We start from the raw sequence: 12369 nt of genomic DNA on the forward strand, positions 1-12369 counted from the left end.
CTATACCAACATGAGCCTTAGACCAAATGAATTTGACTGATATGTGGATGGAGGAGAGGAAGGAGATGAGATGGTGTATTTGGTTGACTAGAGGGTCAGTGTTGCTGCGGTCTTGAATGGCCTTAAGGGAGGATTGGGAATCGGAGAAAATGAGGGCTTCGGTGAAATTACCGTCTGAATTAGTGAGCCACTTCAGGGCTTCTGTGATGGCAAAAAGTTCACACATGAACACTGAAGCGGTACGGCACAACTTGAATTTCCTTATCACTGGACGTTGGTTCTCCCGCATCACCACAAACGATGCCCCCGCTCGCCCGTCCTCTTTCTTACTACCATCGGTAAATATGTTGGGCGCATCAGGGTTGATGAGGGCAGTGGTGTCTTCCTGCGTTATGGCTTCTTCATATGTTATTGTGACCCGGTTGGCCGGATGAAGGAGGTCTCTCACTTTGGATTTCGGATATAGTGTGATATCTTCGGGCAATTCTTTGCATGTTCTGGTCTGTTTGATGCTATGAATATTGAACGTCTCGTTAATTACTAGGTGAAGGGGAGGAAATTGAGCCAGAGCCAACGCTGCGACTGCCGAGATGGTATGGAAGCCGCGAATTGCCCTAATGGCAAAGCTCCGTTGGAAAGATCTAAGAGCTCGGCGCACAGAGTAAAATCTAGTGGCCGTGCCCCAGATGCCTGCTGCGTATGTTATAATGGGGACTATAACTTGTCGATAAATGCACTCGACATTCTCGGGGTGGACGCCCCATGTTGGCCGGACAAATTTACACAGGTTTTTAAATATTTTTGTGGCTTTGCTGATTACATAGTTTACGTGTTGAATAAAGTTTAGCTTCGAGTCTATGATAACGCCAAGGATTTTTATTTGGTCGGTTAATGGTATTTCAGTATTACGCATTTTAACAATAGCCGATTTGGTTTTAGGTGTAAACGAGATAGATTGTGTTTTGTCCGGGCCAAACATGAGTTTGACGCGTTCGCCCCAAGAGCTGATGAGGTCGAGGCTGGTGGAGGCGATCACTTCTACATCTTCGCACGTCGCGCCCTCCACTATCAGCAACACATCATCGGCGAAGGCCTGTATGTGTGTGCCCCGTGGTAGTGGCATGGTGAGCAACTCGTCCAGGATTATGTTCCAGAACACCGGGCCGCAAGCTGAGCCTTGAACGCAGCCTTTAGTCATCGTTTTAGATGCTGTGCTATTGGCGTAGTCCAGCGTAACGACCCTATCCGAGACATAATCCTGGACAAGGCGGTAGATGTTTTTCGGGCAATTGATGTGTTTGAGGCGCGCGAAGAGTGCCGGCCACCACGCGTTATCAAACGCTGCCTTTATATCTAACGAGATTGCTACTACCTGAAGACCCTTGGCTTTTGCAGTCTTTATGGTCTGTAAGGCCCTTTCCAGGGCGTCCGTCGTGGATACTTGTTCTCTGAATCCATATTGCTTTACACTCAGGGAGTTCTCACATTCAGCTTTGTATATGATTCTCTTGACGATTAATCTTTCCAATATTTTCCCGAACACGCAGATTAGTCCGATAGGCCTATAGGAGCTAAGCGAGTCCATTTCGGTTTTACCAGGTTTGGGCAAGATCTTGACAACCGCTTGCTTCCAGGCTTTTGGAAAATGACCAATCTGTAAGCATTTGTTATAAAGGGCTGTCAAGAACTCGGGTTGTGCCTCGAAAACTGCACCGCAAATGTCCGCTGTAAGGTGGTCGGCTCCAGGAGCCTTTTTTGGGTTGGCGTGGGAGAAGTACTCTCTGATTTCCGCTACTGTGAAAGGTAGATCATCCTCTGAGTTGGGTAGGTCATTCATTGAATCGCGCATTAGTTTATGTTGATCCGAGTTGTCTGGAGTGTCGTCGGGGTAGAAGTGCTTGAGGAGCGCAGAGGCCGTATTGGATCCGCTATCGGTAAAAGTACCGTCACATTTCAGGGTTTGTGGAGGTCTTCTCAATGGGGACTCCTTAATTATCCGATTTGTGACGGCCCAAACGTCCTCCTTGCCCTGCGCCTCACAAAACTGTCTGAAATGCTCTGTGGATGTTTTAGAGAGAGTGGTTAGGTTAGGTTAGGTTAGGTTAGGTTAGGTTAGGTTAGGTTAGGTTAGGTTAGGTTAGGTTAGGTTAGGTTAGGTTAGGTTAGGTTAGGTTAGGTTAGGTTAGGTTAGGTTAGGTTAGGTTAGGTTAGGTTAGGTTAGGTTAGGTTAGGTTAGGTTAGGTTAGGTTAGGTTAGGTTAGGTTAGGTTAGGTTAGGTTAGGTTAGGTTAGGTTAGGTTAGGTTAGGTTAGGTTAGGTTAGGTTAGGTTAGGTTAGGTTAGGTTAGGTTAGGTTAGGTTAGGTTAGGTTAGGTTAGGTTAGGTTAGGTTAGGTTAGGTTAGGTTAGGTTAGGTTAGGTTAGGTTAGGTTAGGTTAGGTTAGGTTAGGTTAGGTTTTTTTTTTTTTTTTTTTTTTGAGATGCTACGTTGTTTGTTTGGCAATGAATTATTTATTAGATGGGTATACTGAGTATAACTGCTTGATAAGTGTAGCGTTGATGGGTCTCTGCTATTTGATACAGATACCCATCTTCGCTAATTATCTAGAGCTATATTTTTGAAACTAGGTGCCATTGATCTGCTTTAACTAAGGATTGTGACTATGTGAATAATTTGTGATATGTAATTACATGGCGAGTCTTTCATATTTCATATTTTGAAAGGCGTTAAAATTACTATGCTCTACCTTCTCGTTGAGGCGCATATTTGCAGCATGGGCGGACGATTTGTTGCTAATACCCGTAGTCAGTGCTGTCTTGTAATGCTTTAATGGCATTGACTATGCGAGGGCACAATTTGTTGTCGGTGGCTGAGTGGGCAGTATTGGCGCTACGCACAGACTTGCAGTTGTAGCAACACGCCTTGTTGGGATCGGCGCGAACGGGGCACGAGTTGATTTGGTGCTCAGTGGAACCACAGTGGGCACACGGTTTGGACTCGGCGGTGCACTTGTTATTAGTGTGCCCGAACTGTAGGCACTTATAACATTGCACGAAGCGGCTGAAGTCCGCCACGTGCACCCGCTGGTGCTCCACGTTCGCGCGCTCCCCTTCGACCAGCCTGCGCCGGATCGCCGGGGCCACCTCCAACACCGCGTTGTAAAATCGCTCGTTTCGGTTGTTTAAGAGGAAGCAAAGGCGGATTTCTTCACTCGGGATTTGGTTCTGGTGGCTCACAATGTCCACCAGTTCCTCCCTCTGGACCTCTTTGCTAATCCCCTTCAAGATGATGAGAGGGCGACGGAGCCTCGACTCTTCAGCTGCAATGCCGGGGATGTTGTTTACTTTGTGGAGGATTTCATCGCGCTGTTCGTTAGTGTCGAACTCTACTTTGAGCATATTCTGGCGCAGAGGTTTTACTTTTGATGGAGCGAAGGTTGTCTTGCGGAAGGAGATGTTCTTTTTCCACGCATCAAGTACAACTGGCTGCTGCTTGTCGCTAGTCTCCTTAGCCTTTATGATGATGGAGGGCAAGGTGCGTGAAGGAGGAGGAATGCTCTTGGGGGAGGGCGTCGCCACGGCCGCGGCAAAGGATTTCGCAGGCGCTGGTGGAGAGGGCGCCGGCGTCGTCGGCGTCATGGCCTTAAGTTCCTCACGGATACTCTCCCGAATAATAGAGAGCAGTGTGCTCTGGTCCGGGAGGATCTCCGGAGTCGGAGGAGTCGGCGCAATCGCGACCGTTGGCCCGGTCTCCTTGACCTTCACCAACGCCTGCGCAGATCTTTGTATCTCCTGCGCCGCCGCCGCAATGAGCCGCTTGTTGGTAGCAGTGACGCTCTTTCCTTCGTTAACGGCTTTGTTGATTGTGTACGTTAGTTTTGTAACTACCGCCATGAAGGTGTCGATACTCTTCACATCTTCAGAACGGGCAGGTAGTTCAATAATCATTGCGCTAGAAGATTTGCTGGACTTGGTTGCAGTTTTACGAGCGGGCACAACTTTGGCGGGAGCTTGTGAGGAGGCAGTAGCGTCGCTCACTTCGGGTGTTTCGGTGTCAGACATGTACCGAAGTTGGGGCATGTCTGATTCGGGGGAAAATTGGAGGTCTACGCTAGGAGTTAAGAGATCCTCTTCATCCATCTCACTAATAGACGCTATGTACGCTCGAGTGCGTTCGGGGGGGCTAGCTGTGGTTGGGGAGGCCCTGGAATTGCCTGCCACTGGTGAGGAAGACCGCGAAGGGCGGTTAGGGGGTGCAGGAGGAGGTCGATTAGTCGCCTCCTTCCGGGTGGGAGACCGGGTGAGCCCCATGGTCTCGTCAGTAGACTATAGAAATTTAACAGAATCTAAATAACTAAAACTAACTGTATATACAAACTATGGCTTCTAAAAGGATGGAATCAATTCAAATACTATTTTTAGGACGGAATAAACAGAGAACGACAGCTAAAAATGAAAAAATCACTAAAGAAAAAAAGTCGATTTGCGGTTTCGACTTACGTCGGCGAGCAGAATTTACCTAGCTGAGAAAACAAGAGTGGGCGGGGGGGCGAATTTTTCGCGGATTTTTTCCGGGAAGGGCTCAAAATGTAGGGATAGGCAGCGGGAACGGTATTTAGATGTATTTAGGGAGGGTTCGGAGGAAAAAACTGAGTCTAGGTACAAAAATAGGTATTTGAATTGAAGAAAAACCGTTAGGAACGAAAATTATTCAACATTCATAAAGTAATCCGGGAAAAAAAGCGCTACCGAAAATCTTTCCGTGCGTGCGCTGTGCTGTTGATTATACAGACATACAATGTATTACAAAAATAAATAATAATATAACAAATGCCACTCCATATATATAATAAGTAATTAATAAAAATACTTCAGATTAAGTACTCTAGTCATGTCTACACGATGCAAGAGAAGGCCAATAAGAATAGCAATCTGAAAAAGTGAAAAGTTCATTGGTTAGGTTAGGTTAGGTTAGGTTAGGTTAGGTTAGGTTAGGTTAGGTTAGGTTAGGTTAGGTTAGGTTAGGTTAGGTTAGGTTAGGTTAGGTTAGGTTAGGTTAGGTTAGGTTAGGTTAGGTTAGGTTAGGTTAGGTTAGGTTAGGTTAGGTTAGGTTAGGTTAGGTTAGGTTAGGTTAGGTTAGGTTAGGTTAGGTTAGGTTAGGTTAGGTTAGGTTAGGTTAGGTTAGGTTAGGTTAGGTTAGGTTAGGTTAGGTTAGGTTAGGTTAGGTTAGGTTAGGTTAGGTTAGGTTAGGTTAGGTTAGGTTAGGTTTTTTTTTTTTTTTTTTTTTTTTTTTTTTTTTTTTATATTCTAAGATTTTACTGTTGGCATGAATTTTCCAATTTTAGTTATGCTATAAATTGTGAACAAAATGTAGCGTTGATGGGTATCTGCTATTTGATACAGATACCTCATCGTCGCTATATATGTTTAGCTATGTTGTTTGTGTGGTTATGTGCCATTGATCTGCTTTAGGTGTGTTACTATGCTGTTTATAAGTTCTAATAAGTATTTTGTGGCTTCTTCGGATTTGGATAACAAGTTCAAGTTAAATGGTTCTAGGTTATTTTTAAGGCATATCATTGTATATTTTTCACGCTTATTGTGGAATATAGGGCAGGATTCGAGGAGGTGGTGAACGTCCTGAGGAGTCACGTCGTCGCAAGGACAACGATCGGTTAGGTTAGGTTAGGTTAGGTTAGGTTAGGTTAGGTTAGGTTAGGTTAGGTTAGGTTAGGTTAGGTTAGGTTAGGTTAGGTTAGGTTAGGTTAGGTTAGGTTAGGTTAGGTTAGGTTAGGTTAGGTTAGGTTAGGTTAGGTTAGGTTAGGTTAGGTTAGGTTAGGTTAGGTTAGGTTAGGTTAGGTTAGGTTAGGTTAGGTTAGGTTAGGTTAGGTTAGGTTAGGTTAGGTTAGGTTAGGTTAGGTTAGGTTAGGTTAGGTTAGGTTAGGTTAGGTTAGGTTTTTTTTTTTTTTTTTTTTTTTTTAAGCTAATGTGTTTTGTGGGCATGAATGTGCATGACTAGTTTCTCAATTTAAGTGTAGGAAGATCAGCGGTGATGGGTACCTGCTATTTGATACAGGTACCACATCTTCGCTACATCACTTGAGCAGATTTAGTAGCTTTAAGTGCCATTTATTTGTTTTAGGTGTGTGACTATGTAATTTACGTGCTCTATGAAGTATTTAGTGACCTGTTCGGATTTAGTAAGCGCGACGATGTTAAAAGGTTCGATTTTCATTTTAAGGCACATCATTGTGTATTTTTCGCGGCTACTGTAGAATATTGGACAGTGTTCTAAAAGGTGGTGCACGTCCTGAGGAGTCTCGTCGTCGCAAGGACAACGATCATCCTCTGTTATTTTGTATTTGTGGAGATATGATTTGTGGTATCCGTGTCCAGTTAGGATTTGTGTGATGGTGAAGGAGATTTTTACAAATTTTCTGAATTCCGCTATTGCATGTATGGATGAGAAGAATGATTTTGTGATGGCCCCTTGTGGGGCCGCCTCGTATTCACTCTGCCAAGCGTCTAAAGTGCGCTGACGCAGAAGTCGCTTGGCGTGTGAGAGTGGGAAGTGGTTTAGCAGTGTTGCGGTTTTCTTCTCGGCGGCCTCCTTCGCCGCAACATCTGCTATCTCATTTCCCACTATGCCAGCATGAGCCTTGGACCATATGAATTTCACTGTTATGTGGATGGAAGAAAGGAAGGAGATGAGATGGTGAATTTGGTTAACTAAAGGGTCGGTGTTGCTGCGGTCTTGAATGGCCTTAAGGGAGGATTGGGAGTCGGAGAAGATGAGGGCTTCGGCGAAGTTTCGGTTTGAATTTTTGAGCCACTTTAGGGCTTCTGCAATGGCAAATAGCTCACACATAAAGACTGAAGCTGTGCGGCACAACTTAAATTTCTTTATTACCGGTTGTTGATCTTCCTTCATCACCACAAAGGATGCCCCCGCTTGCCCGTCCTCTTTCTTACTGCCATCAGTAAAGATGTTGGGAGCATCGGGGTTAATGAGATCGTTTGTGTCTATTTGTGTTGTAGTTTCGGCGAACGAGATGGAGATCCGTTTAGCGGGGTGTAAGAGGTCTTTTATTGGGACACGTCTGTGAAGTTTGATATCCTGAGGTAGGTCCTCAAAGGTTCCCGTCGTTTTGATGTTGTGGACTTCATAGGCCTCCTTTATCACCAGATGCAGGGGTGGAAATTGCGCGAGGGCCTCCGCGGCTACCGCGGATATGGTGTGGAACCCTCTTATGGCTCTGATTGCGAATGCTCTCTGAAACGCTCGTAGTGCCTGCCGTACTGAGTAAAACTTGATGGCCGTTCCCCAGATTCCGGCAGCATAGGTGATGATGGGCGTGATCACTTGTCTGTATATGCATTCTACATTTTCAGAGTGGACGCCCCAAGTCGGCCTGACGAATTTGCACAGATTTTTAAATATCTTGGTGGCTTTTCCTATAATGTATTTCGAGTGCTGTATGAAGTTTAATTTATCGTCTATTATAATCCCTAGGAGTTTGATCTGTTTCAATATTGGAATGACGGTGTTGCTAATAGTTATTCGGGCTTGTTTGGTTTGTGCAGTGAACGAGATGGCTTGGGTTTTTTCAGGACCGAATTGGAGCTTGACTCTTTTCCCCCATGAGTGTATGATATCAAGACACTTTCCAGTGGCAGTCTCGACTTCTTCCCGTGTTTTTCCCTCAACGATTAGAAGAACGTCATCTGCAAACGCTTGAATGTGCGCGGCTTCAGGGAGTTGGATGTTCAAGAGCTCGTCCAGTATTAAGTTCCAAAATACTGGTCCGCACGCGGAGCCCTGGACACAACCCTTGGACATACTCTTGGAGGCCTCGCCGTCCGCATAATTTAAAGTGACGATCCTGTCAGTAACGTAGTTCCTGATAAGGTGGTAGATATTTTTGGGGCATTTTATGTGTTGGAGTCGCTTGAAAAGTGCTGGCCACCAGGCATTGTCAAATGCCGCCTTGATGTCCAGCGACACTGCCACTACTTGGCGACCGTTGGATTTTGCTGTCCTGATGACTTCTAAGGCTTTTCCAAGGGCGTCTGTTGTTGAGGTTTGCTCCCTGAAGCCAAACTGGTTGGTATTCAGGGAATTTTCGCATTCGGCTTTGTACATGATCCTTTTAACGATGAGCTTTTCGAGGATTTTCCCGAAAACGCAGATTAAACCAATGGGTCTGTACGAGCTCAACGAGTCCATGTCAGTTTTGCCCGGTTTGGGCAAAATCTTGACTACCGCTCGTTTCCAGGGTTTAGGAAAGTGACCTATTTGTAGGCATCTATTGTGCAGAGCCGTGAGGAAGTCCGGTTGGGCCTCAAAGACCGCGCTGCAAATGTCTGAAGTGAGGTGGTCGGCTCCTGGAGCTTTTTTAGGGCTGATGTGAGAGAGACATTCTCGGATCTCTGCCTCTGAAAACAGTAGATCGTCTTCTGTGTTGGGTGATTCAGACATTGCAGCCCGCGTCTCTTGATGTTCGCTGTAATTGTCAGGGGTATCATCGGGATAAAAGTGTTTGAGGAGCGCGGAAGCTGTATTTTCGCCGCTGTCAGTAAATGCTCCACCGCAATTGAGTGTTTGTGGAGGTCTCCTCAGTGGTGAGTCCTTGATGATACGGTTTGTGACCGCCCAAACGTCTTCCTTGCCTTGCGCCTCGCAGAACTGTCGGAAATGATCAGTCGATGTTTTCGAGAGGGTCCGGGCATACTCTTGTTTTGCTTTTGTATACAATTTTATTACCTCGTCGAGGGGTTTCTTTGACTTCTTTAAGTCGTGGAGGCGATGGTGTAGACGGATGCACTCCTTCTTCTGTAGTTCTAAGTCATCGGACCACCACGGGTTATAGAACTTCGCTCCTAGTTTGCGAGGGAGCGTGCTGTAGCAGGTGTCCTGTACAATCGCGGTTAAGCGTTCTACTACCCGGTCCAGCCCGATGCCAGTGAGGGAGTCTAATTGGGTTTGAGCGATCAGTGGTTCCATTCTTTCGTTGAGCTTTTCACGAAACCTATCCCAATCGGCGCGGTATGTCGAAAACCTAAATGTAGTTGTGCTCTTGGGTTTTTCTGGTCTGCGTGCAGTATGAAGCTCGTATTCGACAGCATTGTGGTCGGAGGATGGGCAAGCGTCGCTATTGACTCTCCATTTGTGAACGGCGTCCGCAAGACTCTGGGACGAGTAGGTGATATCGACTACCGATGAACAATGGGCACCATGTCGGATCGCTTCGAAAGTAGGAACATGACCAACGTTGCAGACGACCATGTTGTGCGAGGCCATGACCGCGACAACGTCCTCCCCTCGGGAGTTCGCCGACGCTTCGCCCCACTCCTGGTGGCTGCCATTGGCATCGCCGCCAACCAGCCGCAAGGATGAACCTGCTGACCGGAGGAAACGATCCAATTTTTCGATGGTGTTGTCGTTGTCCGTGTTTGGTTCAATATAAAAGGATGCTACTTCCAATTTGTTAAGACCCAGACTGACTCTAGCTATGACCAGATTTGCGGTGGAAAGCTGCGTAATTCCCAGAGCAGCCACCTTAGATGTTGTTACGATGCAAGCCTTGACTCGTGAGCCATTTGGGAATTGGTAGATGTTTATACCGGGAGGGGGTTTTACCTCGAGGGAGGCACCCACATATGGTTCGGAAATTAAAGCGATGTCATAGGAATTTAGGTGAAAATACCTAAAGAATTCCTGCTGTGAAATATAAGAGCGCTGGAGGTTGCACTGTATAATCTTTAGTTTGTTGTTAATAACCATAGTCGGTGCTCTCCTGTAGGGATTTGACTGCGTTGACTATTCTAGGGCATAACTTATTGTCGGTGGCTGCATGGTTTGTGTTCGCGCTACGCACAGATTTGCAGTTATAACAGCACTTTTTGTCAGGGTTGGCACGGTCGGGGCACGAGGTAACGTGGTGAGCAGTGGAGCCGCAGTGGGCGCACGGGTAGAACTCTGCGGTGCATTTGCCGTTAGTGTGCCCGAACTGCAGGCACTTGTAACATTGCACGAAGCGGCTGAAGTCCGCCACGTGCACCCGCTGATGCTCCACGTTCACGCGCTCACCCTCGACCAGCCTACGTCGGATTGCCGGGGCCACTTCTAGCACTGCATTGTAAAAACGATCGTTGCGGTTTTTGAGGAGAAAGCAAAGGCGGACGTCCTCGGGTGGGATTTGGTTTTGGTGGCTTACCACTTCCACCAATTCCTCCCTCTGTACCTCCTTGCTGACTCCCTTCAGGATGATGAGAGGGCGCCGCAGTTTGGACTCTTCCGCTACAATTCCGGGTATACTATTAACTTTATGTAGGACTTCATCGCGCTGTTCGTTTGTGTCGAATTCGACCTTTATCATGTTCTGGCGCAGAGATTTAACCTTGTTGGGGGCAAAAGTTGAGTGGCGAAACGAGATGTGTTTCCTCCACTCGTCGTATACTACTGTCTGTTTGTCGTTGGCTTCTTTAGCTTTGACTATTATTGATGGTAGGGTGCGCGAAGGAGGAGGGATGCGTTTTGGGGAAGGCGCCGCCACGGCCGCGGCAAAAGATTTAGTGAGCGCCGGTGGAGAGGGCGCTGGAGCCGGCAACATGGCCTTCAGCTCCTCGCGGATGCTCTCCCGAATAACCGAGACAATAGAGCTCTGATCCGGGAGGATCTCTGAAGCTGGAGGAGGAGGCGCAGTCTTCGGCTCGGCCTCATTGACCCTTGCCAGCGCCTGCGCAGCTCTTTGGATCTCTTGCGCTGCCGTGGAGATGAGCCGTTTATTGGATGCAGTTACGCTCTTTCCCTCGTTTACGGCTTTATTGATCGTGTAAGTCAGTTTCGTTATCACGGTCATGAACGAGTCTATGCCTTTCACCTCCTCAGAGTGAGCCGGCAACTCTATGACCATGTTACTATTGGCGGACTTACTCGATTTGCCAGTAGTCGGTTTAGAGGTTGGTGCAGTTTTGGTGGATATTTGAGGGGTAGATAGTTGAGGGGTGTCGCTCATGCTTATGGCGCTGATTTGTGAGCCGCTAACTGACTCGCTGTCCGACGCGTACTGCAGCCGAGGCATTTCGGAATCGGAAGACACATGAAGGTCCACATTAGGGGTGAGCAGAGCACCGATTCCGCTGGTAGGCGACACGTTCGCTTGGTCGGAGGGGCCAGCCGATGTTAAAAAGGCCCTAGAATGGCTCGGTAAAGGTGGAGAAGAAGGTGGAGGGGGCGTGGGGGGTGCAGGGGGAGGCCGGGTGGTCGCCTCTTTCCGGGTAGGAGACCGGGTGAGCACCATGGTGTCGTCAATAGGCGAGTAAACTATGACAAAGAACGAAAAAAGAACGAAAAACAAGAACAAGCTACTTAATAAAAAAGTATGACTTTTAGGAGTGTGAAAACAATTCGGAGACTATTTTTGGGATCGGTAAAACACTATTCAATAACCAAAAGAAAGAAAAAAAGCAAGGGAAAAAAGTCGATTTCCGCTTTCGACTTACGTCGGCGAGCGGTGTTTACCTAGCTGAGAAAACCAGGGTGGGCGGGGGGGCGATTTTTTCGCGGATTTTTACCGGGAATGGCGCAAAATGAGGGGATAGGCAGCAGGAACGATATTCAGAAGTAAAAAGAGGGAGTTCGGAGGGAAAAAATTAGTTTAGGGATGAAAAAAGGTATTTAAATAGCAAAAAAACCGTTAGAAGAGAAAAACGCCGAAAAAGTATGAAAAACCACAAGGATCGGGAACAAAGGGGGTGCAGGATGGATGGCCGCGTCGAGACGAAGAGATTGAGGTATCACAAGTTGGTGTAAGTACTCAAGAGATGGGTGGTTAGGTTAGGTTAGGTTAGGTTAGGTTAGGTTAGGTTAGGTTAGGTTAGGTTAGGTTAGGTTAGGTTAGGTTAGGTTAGGTTAGGTTAGGTTAGGTTAGGTTAGGTTAGGTTAGGTTAGGTTAGGTTAGGTTAGGTTAGGTTAGGTTAGGTTAGGTTAGGTTAGGTTAGGTTAGGTTAGGTTAGGTTAGGTTAGGTTAGGTTAGGTTAGGTTAGGTTAGGTTAGGTTAGGTTAGGTTAGGTTAGGTTAGGTTAGGTTAGGTTAGGTTAGGTTAGGTTAGGTTAGGTTAGGTTAGGTTAGGTTAGGTTAGGTTAGGTTAGGTTAGGTTAGGTTAGGTTAGGTTAGGTTAGGTTAGGTTAGGTTAGGTTAGGTTAGGTTAGGTTAGGTTAGGTTAGGTTAGGTTAGGTTAGGTTAGGTTAGGTTAGGTTAGGTTAGGTTAGGTTAGGTTAGGTTAGGTTAGGTTAGGTTAGGTTAGGTTAGGTTAGGTTAGGTTAGGTTAGGTTAGGTTAGGTTAGGTTAGGTTAGGTTAGGTTAGGTTA

General features: G+C 46.7%; 1 protein-coding gene across 1 annotated transcript; it reads right to left on the reverse strand.

Moving 5' to 3' along the window:
- Window positions 1-6115: 6115 nt before the first annotated feature.
- LOC106141549 (uncharacterized) lies at window positions 6116-11300 on the reverse strand. Its single transcript, XM_060951931.1, has 2 exons — window positions 9779-11300; window positions 6116-9585 (listed from the first exon to the last, which is right to left on the reverse strand). Exons 1-2 carry the CDS (start codon window positions 11298-11300, stop codon window positions 6116-6118), a joined length of 4992 nt encoding a protein of 1663 aa, XP_060807914.1.
- Window positions 11301-12369: the final 1069 nt, after the last annotated feature.

This window comes from Amyelois transitella, chromosome 27, assembly GCF_032362555.1.
Source record: "Amyelois transitella isolate CPQ chromosome 27, ilAmyTran1.1, whole genome shotgun sequence".
In the NCBI taxonomy this organism is placed as follows: domain Eukaryota; kingdom Metazoa; phylum Arthropoda; class Insecta; order Lepidoptera; family Pyralidae; genus Amyelois; species Amyelois transitella.